Source organism: Pipistrellus kuhlii, unplaced genomic scaffold, assembly GCF_014108245.1.
Source record: "Pipistrellus kuhlii isolate mPipKuh1 unplaced genomic scaffold, mPipKuh1.p scaffold_m20_p_14, whole genome shotgun sequence".
Classification (NCBI taxonomy): Eukaryota; Metazoa; Chordata; class Mammalia; order Chiroptera; family Vespertilionidae; genus Pipistrellus; species Pipistrellus kuhlii.
The window spans coordinates 6,723,692-6,743,477 of record NW_023425449.1 but is presented as its reverse complement, the minus strand read 5'-3'; the positions used below and the strand labels follow the sequence as shown (position 1 = coordinate 6,743,477).

General features: G+C 35.4%; 1 protein-coding gene across 4 annotated transcripts in view; it reads left to right on the top strand.

Annotated features, from left to right (window-relative positions):
* VIRMA (vir like m6A methyltransferase associated) overlaps nucleotides 1-19,786 on the top strand; it is a 46,984-nt gene that overhangs the window by 26,650 nt on the left and 548 nt on the right. For 3 of the 4 annotated variants that reach the window (XM_036436520.2, XM_036436519.2, XM_036436522.2), the window contains 13 exons: nucleotides 1,004-1,086; nucleotides 4,026-4,119; nucleotides 4,251-4,795; nucleotides 5,337-5,572; nucleotides 6,045-6,297; nucleotides 8,998-9,215; nucleotides 10,953-11,085; nucleotides 12,621-12,773; nucleotides 13,697-13,857; nucleotides 14,491-14,587; nucleotides 16,596-16,762; nucleotides 17,669-18,000; nucleotides 18,901-19,044. In XM_036436520.2, coding sequence (XP_036292413.1) covers nucleotides 1,004-1,086; nucleotides 4,026-4,119; nucleotides 4,251-4,795; nucleotides 5,337-5,572; nucleotides 6,045-6,297; nucleotides 8,998-9,215; nucleotides 10,953-11,085; nucleotides 12,621-12,773; nucleotides 13,697-13,857; nucleotides 14,491-14,587; nucleotides 16,596-16,762; nucleotides 17,669-18,000; nucleotides 18,901-19,044 — 2,616 coding nt within the window. The remainder of the gene's footprint in view (nucleotides 1-1,003; nucleotides 1,087-4,025; nucleotides 4,120-4,250; nucleotides 4,796-5,336; nucleotides 5,573-6,044; nucleotides 6,298-8,997; nucleotides 9,216-10,952; nucleotides 11,086-12,620; nucleotides 12,774-13,696; nucleotides 13,858-14,490; nucleotides 14,588-16,595; nucleotides 16,763-17,668; nucleotides 18,001-18,900; nucleotides 19,045-19,786) is intronic. The other variant, XM_036436521.2, reaches the window with a different exon arrangement.

Below are 19,786 nucleotides of genomic sequence, written 5' to 3'. Positions count from 1 at the left end.
GGTCAGCCTCCCAGTTACCTGAGGTGGACAGTCTTGGTGTAGCCCTTTGTGGGCTGTGTGCAGTCTTGTTGTTAAGCCTTGCTTGTTGTTGATATCACTGGGAAGCGTTGATCTTCAAGTCAATTGGCTAGAGGATCAGAAGTCAAAAAAAATTTTTTTTTTTTTAAATTGATATCAGAGAGGAAGGGAGAGGGAGAGAGAGAAACATCAGTGATGAGAGATGTTCCCTGCACGTTCCCTAGATATAATCTGCCTGCAACTTCGTCATATGCCCTTGACTGAACCGAAGCTGGGATCCTTCAGTTTGCAAGCTGACACTGTATTCACTGAGCTGAACTGGCTAGGGCTAAATTAGAATGCTTTTAAAAAACATTCAGGGATAAAGTATAGGCATTGGCCATTCCTTTTAGGAGAGTTTTGAGTTAGTTATAAATGGCATATTTCATTCACATCTGTTTTATAAACTGCTTGCTATTATTATTTTGGGGTGATAGTGTACTTTTAATTTTCTAAAGGCAAATTAGGAACATTACAACATTAAAAATTCATGCTAAGGGAAAAGGCACTCAGTAAATGGTCCCCCCATGGGTTTAATCCTGTTAGAAATTAATACATTTTATGCATGCTTTTTTTAGAGTGTGTGAGCAGTGACAGCATTAGGTGAATAAACTGTGTTTTTAGTTTATAAGCAATCAGCTTTATTAAAAATTGTCAATGTTATAAAAATAATTTAATTAGATTATCTTGTTTAAGAATTATTTACATTTTCAAAAGCCAAACACTAAAAATAGTTGCTCCTTATTTCTAAGCCAGTATATTGGGGCATTTATATTTCATTTTAAAGTTAAGGAATTAGACGTAAGTTCATCCCTGTATGAAATTTAGATGATTGAAATCAGTATGGTCTGATAATGTTTATCTTTGGAAAAAAGTACCATTATTTTCTTTGTTGTAAAGGCTCTTATTTTAAAATATTACAACTTTTACTCTTTTTGTTTTTAAGAACTCGGCAAGTGGCTTGAACCTCTGAAGAACCTTAGATTTGAAATTAACTGCATCCCAAACCTAATTGAATATGTTAAACAGGTAAGTAAAATTAAAAAGTGTCTTTTTATTAATTGTACGGTAGTATATAGTAATGATGCATTAAATCACTGTGTAGATAATGTAGTAATGGATAAATATACTGCTTGATTTACTTGACTTTTATTTACAGATTGGTACATGAATGTAGGTGTGTGTGTATGTACATGAACATACATGCACACAACCCCGTGCATTCTACTGCTTTCCACTACCAGATTCTGTCATATTTTTTTTCTCTCAAATCAGAATTCTATCACCTGTCATTTTGATGACATTTACAAGAGTGTTTTAAAGTTAAATGCTACAATTAATATAACATATAATCATTTTAGTTAAGCTTTAGTGGAAAAGAATTTCCTACAACATTTTTAGGTGAAAAGTGATGGAGTCAGTTTCAGACAGTTTTTAGTGGCGGCTAGTTTTATTTTTGTTAATTTGGGATGGTCAGATTTGCGATTTAAATAATTTGTAGCCAGCCTGTGGGCCTCAGTTGGTTGAATGTCATCCTGTGTGCCAAGAGGCTGCCGGTTTGATTCTGGGTCAAGGCACATGCCCTGGTTGCCGGCTTGATCCTTGGTGAGGGGCATGTAGTAGGCAGCCAATCCATGATTCTCTCTCAGTGATGTTTCTGTCTCTCTTTGCTCTCCCTTCCTCTCTAGAAAATCAATAAAACATTAAAAAAATAATTCATAAAAAGTGAAAATCATACTATATAATAAAAGGCTAGGATGCAAATTGACCGGATGGTTGAATGACTGGTCGCTATGATGCACACTGACCACCAGGGGGCAGACACTTACTATAGGAGTTGCCCCCTGATAGTCAGTGCGTCACTCAGCCAGAAGCTGGCTCCCAGCTGGCGAGCGCAGTGGCAGAGGTGGCACTAAGGACCCCTGGGGGGATGTCCGCCTACCAGATGTCCCCTGAGGGGTCCCTACTATGAGAGGGCACAAACTGGGCTGAGGAATGCCCCCCACACCAGTGCATGAATGTCAACTTTTATATAAGTAATTCGTAACAAAAAATTCATTAAAATCATTTGCATTGTTAGTTTTGAATGTTTAAAATTTAGTTACCACAATGTGTATACATACTCATTGAGGCCTCAAAGTGCTTGTAAATACATAAAAAGTTTTACACTATAGGGGCAAAATGGACCTTGAGTGATCTTTCATTTAACAGATGAGCTATGTGTATGGCATATATGTGTATACGTGTGCTCATGTTTATAAATAGTCTTGGTCTTGGAGTTGAAAGTATGCAGTACATTGTTAATCCGTTGCTATTCTTTTTTTTAAAATATATTTTATTGATTTTACACAGAGAGGAATTGAGAGGGACAGAGAGTTAGAAACGTCGATGAGAGAGAAACATCGACCAGCTGCCTCCTGCACTCCCCCCCCACTGGGGATGTTCCCGCAACCAAGGTACATGCCCCTGACCGGAATTGAACCCGGGACTCTTCAGTCCACAGGCCGATGCTCTATCCACTGAGCCAAACCAGTCCCTGCTGATTCAGAGTTTTCTAAACCGACTTGTCTGCCCTTATTATTTCTTCTTACTCCAGCTCTTCTGAGAGTCCTTTCACCTCCCATGGTACCATCATATTCTTTGTTCCTTTCTCTGTGCATCAGGTGACCATCCATGGCCTTTCATTACACTCAGTCTTTAATTAGCAGAAGTATGGTAATGTCCTGTGAATTTAGATGGTCGTGTGTTTGGGGTGTTTGTGTGCATGGTCAGGAGAACATATGAAGTAGCCAATAAATATCAGATGGCCTATGTAAAAGTATTTAACCAAAACAGAAATTTAGTTCTAGAAATTTGAATTAATTACATATTGTAATTAAAAGATTTTTGGTTTTATATAAATCCTTATCCCATTAATTATGGTTATTATAAGTGACTCTCATTCCAAGATATACTAAGGACAATTGATCTAAGACTGAAACTTCACTGTGTTGCTCCCTGATGCCTTAGTAATTTGTGGAATTGTTATAAGTTAACAAGGAAGAAATTAGAAGAAAAAATCCTCTAAGTTGCAAAACTATGAGGAAAGGAATTTAAGTTTGTTTTTTTTTAAGTTAAATTGAAATAGTAACATTTTAATGTTATTTCTTCCAAGTTTTTTTAAACTATAGGCCGCCCTGTGGAAAATACAAAAGAAAAGAAATTTAGTCATAACTACCTGTTGTCAGGAAACATAGTGCTAAGGACATAGCAAGTGTATTTTTATTTCTTCTAACCATGCCCCAGCTGAGCATCATAACTAGACTCCTGTGGTATCTGCATTTAAAAAATGTATTTTACGTAATTCTAAACATTTATTACTTCAGTTTTTTGTTTTTTTTTTAAATCCTCATATGAGGATATATTTATTGATTTGACAGAGAGAGGAAGGGACAGAAGAAACATCACTGTGAGAGAAAAACATCAGTCGGTTGTCTCCTATACATACTCAAACCGGGGGTCAAATCCACAGCCTTTTGGTACATGGGATGACGTTCCAACCTAGCCACTTGGCTAAGCCTGCTTCTTCAGTTTTGAAAGATGTTTATTACTTGTAGCGCTTTGTAAAATTAGTCGTTGGTCCACTTTTGGGAAAGAGGATGTATAGAAAGAATATACAGAAAGGAGCTACTTTATATTCTTATTACAGAGAGTCTCATACATTTCTGTATGTTACTTCTGTTTCAGTACTTGTTAACATACTTGTACTTTAAAATTATTTATTTTATTTACATTATATCATATGGTACAACATATGCCAAAGTTCAGATAACTTCTATAAACTTTATCAGCCTTTTTTATGTTTTAAATTTACTTAAGAAATTTATGTAAGTTTGAAATTCATATTTTTAAATAATGCCTTCTCTGGAATTTTCTCTCGATCTGATAGGTAACAAGAAATTAAACTTTGTTTATCTTTATTTTTAAAGAATATCGATAACCTGATGACCCCAGAAGGAGCTGGCCTTACCACTGCCTTGCGTGTTCTCTGTAACGTGGCATGCCCACCCCCCCCTGTTGAAGGTAACGTGGCTATTTTAAAACTACCAATTTTTAAGCCTAGTATGAGTATCATTTATTAAGTAAAATACTCAAAACTCTTAACTGATGATTAACATATAATTAATTAAGTTTTCTTTTCCTCTTATATAAAGGTCAACAGAAAGATCTGAAATGGAATCTTGCTATTATTCAGCTTTTTTCTGCTGAAGGAATGGACACCTTTATTCGGGTTCTACAAAAATTGAACAGTATTTTGACTCAGCCTTGGAGGCTCCATGTCAACATGGGGACTACTCTTCACAGAGTTACTACTATTTCAATGGCTCGCTGCACACTCACTCTTCTTAAAACTATGTTAACGGAACTCCTGAGAGGTGGCTCCTTTGAGTTTAAGGATATGCGTGTTCCCTCAGCACTTGTGACTTTACACATGCTCCTGTGCTCTATCCCCCTCTCAGGTCGTTTGGACAGTGATGAACAGAAAATTCAGAATGATATCATTGATATCTTACTGACTTTTACACAAGGAGTTAATGAAAAACTCACAATCTCAGAAGAGACTCTGGCCAATAATACTTGGTCTTTAATGTTAAAAGAAGTTCTTTCTTCAATCTTAAAGGTTCCTGAAGGATTTTTTTCTGGACTGATACTCCTTTCAGAGCTGCTGCCTCTTCCATTGCCCATGCAAACAACTCAGGTATCACTTCCCTATACCGTGCATCTTATAAATGACTGCAGTAACACTTTTTTAAAAGCCAGTGATTTTGTTAAAAAGACAAAAAACCTTCATCCCCTTTCCCTAAAACAGACATAAAATAACCGGATGAGGGTGAGACAAAACTGAAGCAAGTTGGTCATTAAGGGAATATGAGGGTGACATTTAAAATGAATTTTTGTTAATGTGAATTTTAATATGCTGTTATGTATACTTGTACTTCTGTTATTTTTAAATCCCCCTTTCTCTCCTTTATTATGTATTACAATTTGCCATTTACTAGGTCACTTCACCAATGGACTCTGCTCTACTGACTGCTAACCTGAGAACAATAAGATTTTTTTAAATGCATTGAATTCAAGCAAATGTTTAATTGTATAATAGATGTTTTAAGCACCTTAAATGTTTTCAGCATGCAGTAAAGAGATGTTCTTTTCATAATAGTTCTTCCTGAACAGTTTTTTGTGACTGTAAATAAATACTTAAAAAATCTACGAACACATACATTATACTTTTTTAACAGGTTATTGAGCCACATGATATATCAGTGGCACTCAACACCCGAAAATTGTGGAGCATGCACCTTCATGTTCAAGCAAAGTTGCTCCAAGAAATAGTTCGCTCTTTCTCTGGCACAACCTGCCAGCCCATTCAACATATGTTACGGCGTATTTGTGTTCAATTGTGTGACCTTGCCTCACCAACTGCGCTTCTGATTATGAGAACTGTGTTGGATTTGATTGTAGAAGACATGCAAAGGTATTTTTCATTTTGCATTAAAGTTTTTTTCAAGTTATTCTTGACACAGACAGATACATATTTTTTTCACTTAGAATTTGGAAACCAGGATTTGGAATGCTCAGATAAGATTCACAAGTATACACAACATATACACATATACCATATACATATACATACCCCTATATAATGAGTATATTTAGATTATTTTTAATTAGAATATTTTATTTCATTTCATGTGTGAATTGCTTGGAAGGCCTTGATTTTCGATGTTTGAAAGGTGAACTATAAAGTATTCTGATCTAAGAAAATATGTTATTTAAAATCTAAATTTACAAAATTTTCTAATAATTATAAAATCCAGAGAAGTTGTCAATTTGAAATGTTTTATACAAGATTGGTATAAGTTGATAAATGTTGAAAAACAAATATTAGTTAAATAATACCTTAAAATTAAGAACTTTGTTTATTAAATGTATTGATTTTATTTCAGCACTTCCGAAGATAAAGAAAAACAGTATACTAGCCAAACCACCAGGTTGCTTGCTCTTCTTGATGCTCTGGCTTCACACAAAGCTTGTAAATTAGCTATTTTGCATCTAATTAATGGAACTATTAAAGGTGATGAAAAATATACAGAGATATTCCAGGATCTGTTAACTTTGGTGCGGTCTCCTGGAGACAGTGTTATTCGCCAACAGTGTGTTGAATATATCACATCCATTTTACAGTCTCTCTGTGATCAGGTATTTATGTTTCTTTATAAATTCTGTGTGTGTGTGTGTGTGTGTGTGTGTGTCTAAAAGCTGTTGATATAACTCTTAGCAGTGAACAAGGAGATCTCACCTGTTTTATTACTCCTGCTGCTGTTTAGGGAGATGAATTTGACTAGGAACCAACAATAGAATGACCTGGTGCTTCCCAGCTTTTTTTGGGTTTGTACTTGATAGGTTTCTTTGAAGAGCTCTTTCCTTTTCTTTATGAAATTACATTCTTTTTTCTTTTTCTTTTTCTTTTAAAAGCCAAATGCAAAGTGTACACTTTTTTTTTATTATTAATATATTTTATTTGATTTTTTACAGAGAGGAAGGGCGAGAGAGAGAGAGAGAGCTAGAAACGTCAATGAGAGAAACATCGACCAGCTGCCTCCTGCACACCCCCCACCGGGAATGTGCCCGCAACCAAGGTACATGCCCTTGACCGGAATCGAACCTGGGACCTTTCAGTCCGCAGGTCGACGCTCTACCACTGAGCCAAACCGGCTTCGGCTGAAATTACATTCTTGCATAGTTGCCTTATGTGCCACAGTATTGTGGGGGTTTAGTTTTGTTTGGTATGTTCATTTTCCTTCGAATTATATTAAACACCAATTCATTCTTGAATTTGATAGCTTTGTGATTAGTTGAATTAATATCATGATTTCTTGTTAGGACAACTTTTTTTTTTAACATATTAAAAATACGTGTTTTTTTCAATTATAGTTGACATATAGTATTTTTTTTTATTAAGGTATTATATGTGTACATATCTTACCATTGCCCCTCCCTCCCCCGACATACAGTATTATATTAGTTTCAGTATACTACATAATGATTAGACATTTATATAATTTATGATCACCCTAATAAGCCTAGTACCCATCTGACTCCATACATAGTCATTACAATATTATTGGCTGTATTCCCTTATACTGTACTTTATATCCTAGGATTGTATTTATAGGTGGCAATTTGTGCATCTTAATCCCTTCTCCTTTTTCACTTGTCTGCCCAACCCACCTCTCATCCAGCAACCATAAAATGTTCTCTGTACCTATAAGTTTGTTTGTTCCTTTATTTTTGTTTTGATTCCACATGAGTGAAATCATATGGTATTGTTTTTCTCTGTCTGACTTATTTCACTTTGCATTATACCCTCTAGTTCCATCCATGTTGCAAATGTCATGTTTCATTTTTTTTTTAATGGCTGAGAAATACTCCTTTAGAACAGTTTTTGAAGGCATCAAATGCTACTACAGTTTTAGTGTTTTTTAGATTACTATACTTTATAGATTCTGACTAAAAGTGGTAGTATGTCTTAAAAAAAAACCCAAAATACCTCAAACCTGTATGTTCATGTTGACCAGTGTCACCCCAATAAATTCAGTAAAAATAAATTAGTATTTCTCCCAGCTGTCTATGTTACTGACTTTTAGTTTCATGATTTAATGAGAGTTGTTTTAACTTTGAAAGCCTATTGTGATTAGAATCTTTGTAGATTTCTATGTCTAATCACATTCTAGCTTGGCAAAATGCTCCTGTCTAATCATTAAATATTTTTTTTCCAGGCAGAATATTTTTCAGTGTTAGAAAATGATCTTTTTCTAGCTAATAAAAAGTTTGTTTACATTTTAACTCTCTAGTCAAGGAACAATTTTTGTGTGACTTGTTTTCACAAAAAGGGTACCTGGTGAAAATAGTTAGGGACTGGGTAGAAAGGATATTTTAAGTTCTCATACCTCAAAATGTCCATTTAACTAGTGTTGTGTAATCCATGTTAGCTTTTATGATTATGCTTAAGAGTTCTATAGCATCCTAACTGCTTTGACCACATGGACATTCTTGGCCTCAGTTGTTATATTTCCCTTCTTGTTCTAGCTTTGTTTTACAGTTTTACTAAGTAGGATACTGGTTGCAGTCTGTTGAAGTTACTAAAGGCTGTGAGACATACTTAAAAATGTTCTGGTAAAATCTACTTCTATAAAGAGCAGTAGGAGTTTTTAATTATTATTAGCTAAATTTGCTTAATATTGAAAATTTGCATTTTAAACGTATAGAAAACTAGAGGAAAATATTTACTTGGAAGATGTGGTTGAATGTTTATTTGCTCCATCAATAAAAATATATTAAAAAGATTTTAATAACAAAAGTACTTCAGTTGACAACTTGAGTATACAAACTGAACATAGTGCAGTACAAAAGGAAAAAATTGTAAAGTAAAAATATTGTAAAATAAGATATTTTTTTCTTTAGTTATGTATACTTGTATTAACTTTTATAGGAGGGCAAAATGACTCCTTTGTTTTTTATTTTTATTTATTTTTATTGATTTCAGAGAGGAACAGAGAGGGAGAGAGAGAAACAAACATCAATGATGAGAGAGAATCATTAATCAGCTGCCTCCTGCACGCTCCCTACTGGGGATCCAGCCTGTAACCCAGGCATGTGCCCTTGACCTGGATTGAACCCATGACCTTCCAGTCTGCAGGCCAAAGTTCTATCCACTGAGCCAAACTGGTTAGGGCTGACTCCTTTGTTTTTATTGTGTGTGAATCAATGTACAAGATGGGACTATAACAATATTTTGCTGAGATAATTACTAAGTATTAAATGCTATGAATTTATGAAGTAAAAATGATACGATAATTTTTTAAAATTATTTTTTCCTTTTCCCCACTTCCCTTACAGGACATTGCACTTATTTTACCAAACTCTTCTGAAGGTTCGATTTCTGAAGTAGAGCAGCTCTCCAATTCTTTGCCAAACAAAGAATTGATGGCCTCAATTTGTGACTGTCTGCTGGCTGTGCTTGCCAACTCTGAGAGCAGTTACAACTGTTTATTGACATGTGTCAGAACAATGATGTTTCTTACAGAGCATGATTATGGACTATTTCATTTAAAAAGGTAATGCTTTATCTAATTTAATATACTCTTGGCTTAAGTTTTCACTGTTAACACCCCCCCCCCATATTAATTAATTCATAGCTATTACAGAAGGTTGAAGATGTGATTTCTTTCTCTATATTTATGGAGAAGATTGGTCAGCAATAGCATGTGCTAATAAAATCTACAGGAATAAAAATGTGAATTGAATAGACAGAAAAATTAATGTGGACATCTTAGAGTATTTAAGGAAATCTTACTGTTCCAGAGATGTTAATTCATGCTTTAAGGTATTTGTTTGTTAATAAGTTCACCCTAGTCCTTCAAAGGTGATGATAGTGTGGTATTATGAACTCTAAAAGTGCTGATTCTTTGGTTTTTATTTTGTAGAGGAACGGCTGAGATTAAATTAATTTGAAATGATATAAACCTCATGCTGCTCAGTCTCTTAGACATAATTTCTGCTCTGTCCATGCCTTCTTTTTCTTCATGCTGGCTAGATTTTCTTGGGACTTTGTAGGAGTGTGTAGGGTTATGAGAAAGAAAGAAAAAGGAAACGTGTATTTGTGCTTCTCATTAATTCTTGTAACATTGGTTTAAAAGTTAAGTTCCAGGTACTGTGTTTGATGCTGGCTTCTACCCTTCTCCACTTCTTTGTCCTGAAAAAAAACTCTCTCTTCTACTGCTCTTTCTTAGTTGGTGGCACCTTCTGAACACTCAGGTTTTTCTCCTACCTTCCCCATTTCCCAGTCTCTCACCAAAGTCTTTAAATTTCACTTCTTGAATGACCTTTTTCCTGTTGCCTGGATATCCTCTAATATAATAAAAGGGTAATATGCAAATTGAACTAATGGTGAGAGGACTGATCGTCTGTGCACTGACCAACAGTGGGCAGACACTCAACCTGAGGAGCATCACTCAGCCAGAAGCCAGGCTGATTCACAGCATGGCTAAGGATGTCTGACTGATGGCTTAGGTCCACTCCCCTCAGGAGGACATCCCCTGAGGGCTCCTGGACTGCGAGAGGGCGCAGGCCGGGTTGAAGGGGCCCTGCCCCCCCAGTGCACAAATGTCGTGCACCAGGCCTCTGGTTTATTTTATGTCCTTTAAAACTCACCCTATATACTACACTTCCAAGAAAGCCAAAGATCTTCCCTTAATCCCTCCATTACTGTCTGGGTTAGGTGCTTTCATAAACAACCCTTTGCATACCTCTGCCACAGTATTATATGGGATGGAACCCTCAGTCCAGGCATGTACCTTAAGTAGGTAATAAACCGTGAGTGACCTGGTTTAGAGGTTGGTGCTCAGCCACTGAGCCATGCTTTTTTAAAAGTTTCAATATCTTTGGTAAAGTTCTCATTTTGTTCATTATTTTGTTTTCTGAGTGCATTGAATTATTGCCTGTCTATATTTTCTTGTATCTCGTTGAGTATTTTCAGAACTGCAGTCTTAAACTCTCTATCATTTATATCACATATTTCCATGTGTTCATTGAATATCAAAACTAACAAATTAACTTTGACATATTATTAACTAAAATTTTGTTAAGAGCTTAAAGCTTATCTTTAAAAGGAAATGTCAACTATAAATAAAGCTTTGTTACATAGTTTGTATATACAGACACACCAAAATATTTTTTGCTTTTTAAAAATGGTAGACTTAAGTTTCATTCTGTCTGAACTGAGATAGTTCATTTCTCATATTAGATTTATATGTTCAAATTTTAAGACTTTTCCTCTCTCTTAAAATTCACAGTTCTTTAAGGAAAAACAGCAATGCTCTGTATAGTTTACTGAAACGAGTGGTCAGCACCTTTAGTAAGGACACAGGTGAACTTGCATCTTCATTTTTGGAATTTATGAGACAGATTCTTAACTCTGACACAGTGGTATGTATATATGTATATCATATGTATTTGTATTCTTAAAGTTTATCATAGGTTAAACAATCACTTTGTTTAAAAAAGTCTTGTAATAATGTTTTTTTGGAATTTGGAATTTAGCATCTTGTTTTTCTTCTGTGTCCTCCCCCCATTATGAAATCAGAATTTTTATTTATTAAAAATTATAGATGTTTGAGTAGTCTTTATTGAATTCTAATTTATTAGACATTAATTTATCAATACTCTGATTTTGCAACTTAAAAAGAGAAAAATACTATCCACACTGGATTTTTTATATTGAGTTGCTTTGTTAGGGCCACTCAGAATAGTCAAGTTCTACCAGTCTCTTAATTACTTATTTACTGTCATTTAAATGAGCATTTACTGATCCTATTTTGGCTGCTGTGATTTTGGGGATGAATGTAAAGTTTATTTTACTAGACTGTTTTGGATTCATCTTAGATATGTATTAAAGATTATTTAGTTCTAAAATCTTAAGATTTTTCTCTTATTAGTATTTTACAAAATCATGCTATATATTGAAATATTTTGGACACATTTCCAGAAGCCATTAATATACCTATCACTAAGAGCATTGTATTGAATTTGTAAATCAATTTTGGGAGCTTTACCATTAAATCTTCATGAACACAAAAATGGGATGGCTGTACATTTATTTGGGTTGTTTCAAATTTCTTTCTACTATGTTGTATTGTTTTCAAAATATAAGTCTCATGCCACTAAATTAGGAGTTTTTAAAAGCTATTATAAATGAAATTGTTTCTTAATTTCATCTTTGAATTGTTATTTATGTTTAGAAATACAGTTGAATTTTGTACATTGATGTTGTGTCCAACACCTTGCTGAAGTTTTTTATTAGTTTTTTTTAGTTGTTGCCTTAGGATTTTATATATATTCAAGATCATGTCATATATAGAGGTAGTCTACCTTCTTCCTTTCCAATCTGGATACCTTTTTAATTTCTTCCTTGTCTTGTTCTCACAAGAACCTCCAGTACACGTTGAATGCAAGTGACAGGAATTGATGTTTTAATCTTAAGGAGAAGGCATTCAACTTCTGACCATGAAATACAATGTTAAGCTATAGTTCCTCATATGAGGTTGAGACAATTCTTTCCTTTTGTAGTTTTTATAGAGTGTTTTTATCAGGAAAGGTGTTGGATTTTGTTAAATGCTTTTCTGTCTCTGTTGAGATGACCTTGTTGGTTTCCCTATATTCTGAATATTATGTGTTCTGCATGTACCAGTGTATTTTCCATTGGATATTTTTGTTGAGAAATCTTAGTGCCAGTATATTGAGTGCATGTGTTTACCTGTTTATTGAGTGAATTTTACTCAAAGAAAACTTACTTCAATTTTGAAGTGACTAAATCCTTCTTGAGACTAGCCATTTGTACTGATATAAAACCAAAAACATTAAGGGAAAGATTGCAGAAAGATGACTTAAATATCTGAGTAAGTTTGGAAGCACCTTTGCAAATTTCGTTGTTCTCAAATTTGATTTGTGTGTGACATTTGCAGGGATGTTGTGGAGATGATAGTGGTCTCATGGAAGTAGAGGGAGCTCATCCATCACGGACGATGAGTATTAATGCTGCAGAGTTAAAACAACTTCTACAAAGCAAAGAAGAAAGTCCAGAAAATTTGTTCCTTGAACTAGAGAAACTTGTTTTGGTAAAAAATAAAGATAAAAACAGAAATAAAATAAAAACAGTGCATTCCCAAGTCATATTTTCTTTTCCATTTGACTAGCACAAGTTTTTCTAGTGACTTTTTAAAAATATATTTTATTGATTTTTTACAGAGAGGAAGGGAGAGAGATAGTTAGAAACATCGATGAGAGAGTCAGATCAGCCACCTCCTGCACACCCCCCACTGGGGATGTGCCCGCAACCAAGGTACATGCCCTTGACCGGAATCGAACCCAGGACCCTTCAGTCCACAGGCTGACGCTCTATCCACTGAACCAAACTGGTTTCGGCTCTAGTGACTTTTTTAAAATAGTGAATCCTGCCCTAGCCAATTTTGCTTCTGGTTAGAGCATCAGCCCTAACCAGGGCTGACCGAAGGGTTGCAGGTTCAATTCTGGTCAAGGGCATGTACCTTGGTTGCAGACTTGATCCCCTGGTCGAGATGCATGCGGGAAGCAACCAATTGATGTGTCTCACATAGATGTTTCTCTTCCTTCTCTTCTCTCTAAAGATCAATGGAAAAAATACCCTCAGGTGAGGATTAACAATAGTAAGAAACAGTGAATCCTCAGCTGGGTATTTATAGCATTTGAAATAACTCTGAGTTAATAATTTGGAGTGAAGGCCTTCATATTGTGAAGAATCTTAAGGACCGTATGAAGGCAGTACTTTTTGAATTGTTTATTGGTTGAGTGCAAGTGCCCCTGCTGCCGTTCTTTAGAAATAAAATAAGTGTTTTTGGTGTTCGCTTTATTTTAATATACTTAATGTTAAGTTGATAACTCTCTGATGGTGCTCCAAACTTTAATGAAATAATATAAACTTTTCTACTAAAGAGTTAATAGATTTGGGGCATAATTATGTTCTAGCTTTACCTGCATCTTCTTATTTTGTTTTTGTATTTAGGAACATTCAAAAGATGATGACAATCTGGATTCGTTGTTGGACAATGTCGTTGGACTTAAGCAGATGCTCGAATCATCAGGTGATCCTTTACCTCTCGGTGACCAAGACATAGAACCAGTACTCTCAGCTCCAGAATCTCTCCAGAATCTGTTTAACAACAGGTAAAACCGGCAATATTTTGTGCTTGGGTAGATAGAATGTATTGATGGCTGGAGGTCTATAAATGGCCAGCTTGCTGTTTTTCTGTAACGGGGCAGATAGTGAAATTCTAGGCTTTGCAAGCCACATTAAGCCTCTTTTACATAGTCTTCTTTATGTACAGACTATTTCTAACTTGTAGGCTGTACCAAAACAGGCCAGTAGAATGGGGGTCATGGTTTACTTATCCCTGATATGCACTGCCTTTTGATCTTTGGAGCACTGTACTTTCAGAGCATAATGACTATTCATTGCAATGGAATTATTCTCTGAATTGAGAAAAATTAAGTATGGACATTTTTTTTACACATTGGTACAGCTTAATAAACTTGACTTTTTGTAAGTAAATCCAGTACTGTTTTATTTTACTGGAAGGTCAGAATTTGTCACTACAGGGTTAGTTTCCAAGTTGTTGATTTTTAAGGATACTTAATTCTTAAATAACTTTTTGAATTAAATTTTTAAGTGCTAATTTTTAATACTTTTACAGGGTGACATTTTAAATTGTACTTTCCACAGACTTTACTCTAATTAGAAGATGTTAAAATTTTTTATTTTGGATTTCTTCTTTTTACCAAATTCTTTTTTTGTTCTAGGACTGCATATGTACTAGCTGATGTCATGGATGATCAATTGAAATCTATGTGGTTTACTCCATTTCAGACTGAAGATATTGATGGAGACCTGGATTTGGTATAATTTTATTACTAAATATTTAGAAAAGAAGTTGTTGTTTCTTTGTGCATTCTTAGCTCTAATATAGCTGTTACAAGTTCATTTGGGGACCAGTACTGCATACTTTTATGTCAGTCGCCCACTCAATAGTGTCCAAGACTCAGTTTTTATGCTACTTATTTTGCTTCTTTCTGGTTAGTGATCTGTATATATAGGGATGAGACATTTTATTTTGTTTTTATTGACTTCAGAAAGGAATGGAGAGGGAGAGATAGAATATCAATAATAAGAGAGAATCATTGATCAGTTGCCTCTTGCACGCCCCCTACTGGGGATTGAGCCTGCAATCCAGGCTTGTGCCCTTGACTTCAATTCTCAGGATGACGCTCTATCCACTGAGCCACACCGGGTAGGGCAAGAATGAGACATTTTAGTGGGGGGGAAAAAAAATCACATTTTGCATAAGTATACTGAAGTAATTTGTTTTCTTATATTTTTAAAGTAGAGAATAAATTATCCCCCAAATTAATAATTATTCCTGTTTGTGTTTAAGGAGCAGAATGGTGTTGTGTTATCTGCTCTTAATTTGAGAAAATGTAAGGAATGTATTTGTTAGAATAATGAAGTACTAATGCATATTGACATACTATAATGCTGAGTAGCATTATAGTATAGTTACACTAAGACTGAAAATTCAATGTAGTCTGTTTTGTGCTTCTCAGAGATATATTAGGGAGGATGATTTCAGCTACATCTTATAGTACCATATTTTTTTTTTCTTGATCAAAGGAATATACGTATTTGATATTTTCTGTTCTAAAAAATGCTATTACTCATCATGTACAATAACATTTTTTAAATGATTCACATTTAAAGTATAATTTATGTATTGAGGATTCTTTTTTCCTTATTTAAAAGATCACATACAATTCAGTTTAAATCTCATTAAAGAATTAATTTCTTGCCCAGTGGTGTGGGTCAGTGGTTGAGTGTCGACCTATGAGCCAGAGGTCACTGTATTGATTCCATGTCAGGGCATATGCCCGAGTTGCAGGATCGTGTAATAAGCAGCTAATCGATAATCTCTCTTATCATTGATGTTTCTCTCTCTCCCTCTCCCTTCCTTTCTGAAACCAATAAAAAACATGTTAAAAAAAAGAATTAATTTCTTTTTTCATTGGAAATTGGTCATTGATTCTTTAGAAGAACTGTGCTGTCCAATAGAACTTTATGTGATGGCAGAAATATTCTATATCCTGTCCAGTAAAGTAGCCACCAGCTTTATGTGACTGGTGAGCAATGAAATGTTAATATAATTGAGAAACTGCATTTAATTTTAATTTTAATTTCAATTAATTTTAAATTAAATAGGTATATGTGGTTAGCGACTACCATATTGGCATCACATAAAACATTTGTATTACAACTTGTTGTTTTTATAAACTTCACTTTGAATCACAGCTGTGTTGCATTAATGACTGTGACCTTACATGGCTTAGGGAAATTTTAAGACTTTTAGGTTTGATAAATTTGAATAAAACCTAAGTAAATGTAATTTTCATTTCTCTGAAAGTAAACTTAGGTTGATACCTCATTAAATGCATAGAACTTTGAGACCTGATGCACAAAATCCTTTTATAGCAGATAGGTTAACTTTATACGGCTTGTAGAATATGTTATTTTCATATTCTTTTGGAAAAGTTCTGGAGATGCTACATTGTTAATTTATATAGAGAAATCCTGCGTTCTTTGTCAGGCAGCCTAGGTCTCTTAGATTAATGACACTTCTGTGAGGAAAAACGCCAAACCCATTACCCACCAAGAAAAACCCACAAATGAGTTCCTAAGATTTTTTTTTTTTAACTACCAGTGATGTTGTTTTTTGTAAAGATGAGGGAAAGAGGTAGGCCTGTAATTAATTAGAGTCAGATAATTTATAGGAAATAAGAATTTCCATAGTTAAGTGTTACACTAATAGTTACATTTAAGGTGTATATTTCATTTTATTTAATTTTTATGACTGCAGGTAAAAGTGGACTTAATTGAACTCTCTGAAAAATGCTGTACTGACTTTGACTTGCACTCGGAATTAGAGCGCTCGTTTTTGTCAGAACCATCATCTCCAGGGAGAACCAAGACCACGAAAGGATTCAAACTTGGGAAGCACAAGCATGAGACCTTTATAACTTCAAGGTAACATTTATTCTACTGAAGATTTTGATTGTGGTCACATATGTTTATTTATTTTAGTGTATTTTAAGCTAGACACATGGCTATTAAAGGATAAAGGAAGCCTTGGCTGATGTGGCTCAGTTGGGGGTTGTTTGTGTACCAGGAGATTGCCAGTTCAATTTCTAGCCAAGGGCACATGCCCATTGATCCCCAATGGGGGTTGTGCAGGAGGCAGCAAGTCGGAGGGTGCTGAGGACACTGAGTGCCGCCATCTTTGAGGGCGGAGCAGTCAATTAGCATATTCCCTCCTATTGGCTGTGGGTGCCACCATCTTTGCAACAATGCGAGGGTCAATTAGCATATTTCTTTTTATAAGACAGGATAATTGTTAGTTATATCAATAAAATGTGAGTGCCATTCTTAGCTAGTTTTATTGTATTTCCATGGAAAGTACAGGTATATCTTGGGAGACATGTAGGCTTGGTTCCAGACTACTACAATAAAGTAAATATCATAATAAAGTGAGTTACATGAAATTTTTTGTTTCTTGGTGCATGTAAACATTATGTTTACCCTATACTAAAGTCTATTAAGTGTGCAATATCTTTGGGTCTAAAAACCAATGTACATACCTTAATTAAAAAATACTTGATTGCTAAATGATACTATCATCTGAGCCTTTGGTGAGTCAATCTTTTTACTGATGTAGGTTCTTGACTTCAGTCTGTAAAAAATGCAGTATCTGTGAAGTTCAGTAAAGCAAAGCATATTAAAGCAAGGTTTGCCTGTAATGGGAATATTTGAAAACTAACCACAATTGGAATAAGAAATAATTGAAATGTAATTTTCATATTGTGAAGATTGATTTATTCATCGGAAGTATATATTTTAAAAAAATGTTCTCATGGATTATTTTTGCTTTAATAGTGGAAAATCCGAGTACATTGAACCTGCCAAACGAGCTCACGTTGTGCCCCCACCCAGAGGAAGGGGCAGGGGCGGATTTGGGCAGGGTATCCGCCCCCATGATATTTTCCGTCAGAGAAAGCAGAACACGAGCAGACCACCCTCTATGCATGTGGACGACTTTGTTGCAGCTGAAAGTAAAGAAGTGGTCCCGCAGGATGGAATACCCCCACCAAAACGGCCGCTCAAAGTCTCCCAGAAGATTTCTTCTCGTGGCGGGTTTTCAGGCAACCGAGGAGGGCGGGGAGCTTTTCACAGTCAAAACAGGTTTTTCACACCGCCTGCCTCAAAAGGTAACTACATATATGTGTTTCCTTTCTCTTTTTTTGTTTTGTTAATCCTCACCTGAGGATGTTTTCCCATAGCTATTTATTTATTTATTTATTTATTTATTTACAGAGAGGAAGAGAGAGGGATAGAGTTAGAAACATCGATGACAGAGACATCGATCAGGTGCCTCCTGCACACCACCTACTGGGGATGTGCCCTCAACCAAGATGGTAGTGATTCAGATGAAGCATTTTTCTGTTACTAAAATTAAGCTGCCTCTTGACTATTTTCAGAGCATTTTATTGGATAGGGAAACATTCTCTTTTTAAAGTAACTTTCACTTAATTTAAGCACATTTAGTGATGAGTTTAATTAAGTCTGGGCTAATTATTTTCGTTTTTACATTAAGGATTATGTTTATCCTTTCTGAATAATAATTATACATTTTTTTAAAGCTGTACTTATCAACAATTTCACGAAGATTTTTCTGTATATTCACCATTGCATCTCTTGTGTACTTGATTCCCAATGTGATATTTAATCTGTTTTAAATTGTTTCAAGAATTTAGATAGGAGTGAAAGAAAATGGGAGTTTACCTTAATAGCAGACACATAGCTATGTTATATATATGAAAAACTCTCACATCAGCCCCATGCGGTAGGTTTTGTTCATACGCCCACTTTACGGAAGAGAAGACTGTCAGGACAGCTCAGTGTGAGTAGTAAAACCAGTGTGCGAACCTGGCAGTCTGGCTCCACAGCTTCCGCTCTTAACCACGTGTGATGCTGCCACTCCACAGTCTGTTTCGTTTACAAGAATTTCAGTGTATCTTCTGTTCCCTTTGAAGGTTAAGGAAAACCTGTCCCGTCTTTCTTAACCCACCTGCAGTTGTGAAAAAAGGTTTTGCTTGTGTTGCCTTCAGGAAACTACAGTCGTCGGGAGGGAACAAGAGGCTCCAGTTGGAGCGCTCAGAACACTCCTCGAGGGACTTACAATGAGAGCCGCGGAGGCCAGAGCAATTTCAACAGGGGCCCGCTTCCACCTCTGCGACCACTCAGCTCCACAGGTAAACGTTCTTCCTACTTGGTATTGCTGAGAGAGGGAAGTGAATCCACATTTTCAAATTGTTAAGTGTAATGTACTCTGATTCTGGGAGAGAATATTTTAGAATATAAATGTGTAATTCTAAAGTCAATTTAATTTTATATCTGAATGAGTGCCCCATGTATATTTTCTATAGAAATAACCAAAAGTGCTTATTCTGACCTTTGTGTATAGTCTGAGCAGTTTTATGGCAGTGTACTTGTTTCTATATTTTAATGATAAAAGCCAACCCTTAGGTACATTTTTGGCCAAAGTATTTTAAGAATAGACATATCTTCGTATGGTGTCTTCTGCCGAAACCGGTTTGGCTCAGTGGATAGAGCGTCGGCCTGCAGACTGAAGGGTCCTAGGTTCGATTCCGGTCAAGGGCATGTACATATGGTGTCTTCTGTTTTTAGTTACTGTACTATATTGTGTGTATACTAGTAAGCATATAACCCTTAACAGCTTTATTTGAGATGTTGTTCTCATATGAAACTATTTCTATATATATTTGTATTATTTTTTATTTAAAAAAATATATATTATTGATTTTTTACAGAGAGGAAGGGAGAGAGATAGAGAGTTAGAAACATCGATGAGAGAGAGTCATCGATCAGCTGCCTCTTGCACACCCCCTACTGGGGATATGCCCGCAACCAAGGTACATGCCCTTGACCGGAATCGAACCCGGGGCCCTTCAGTCCCCAAGCCGACGCTCTATC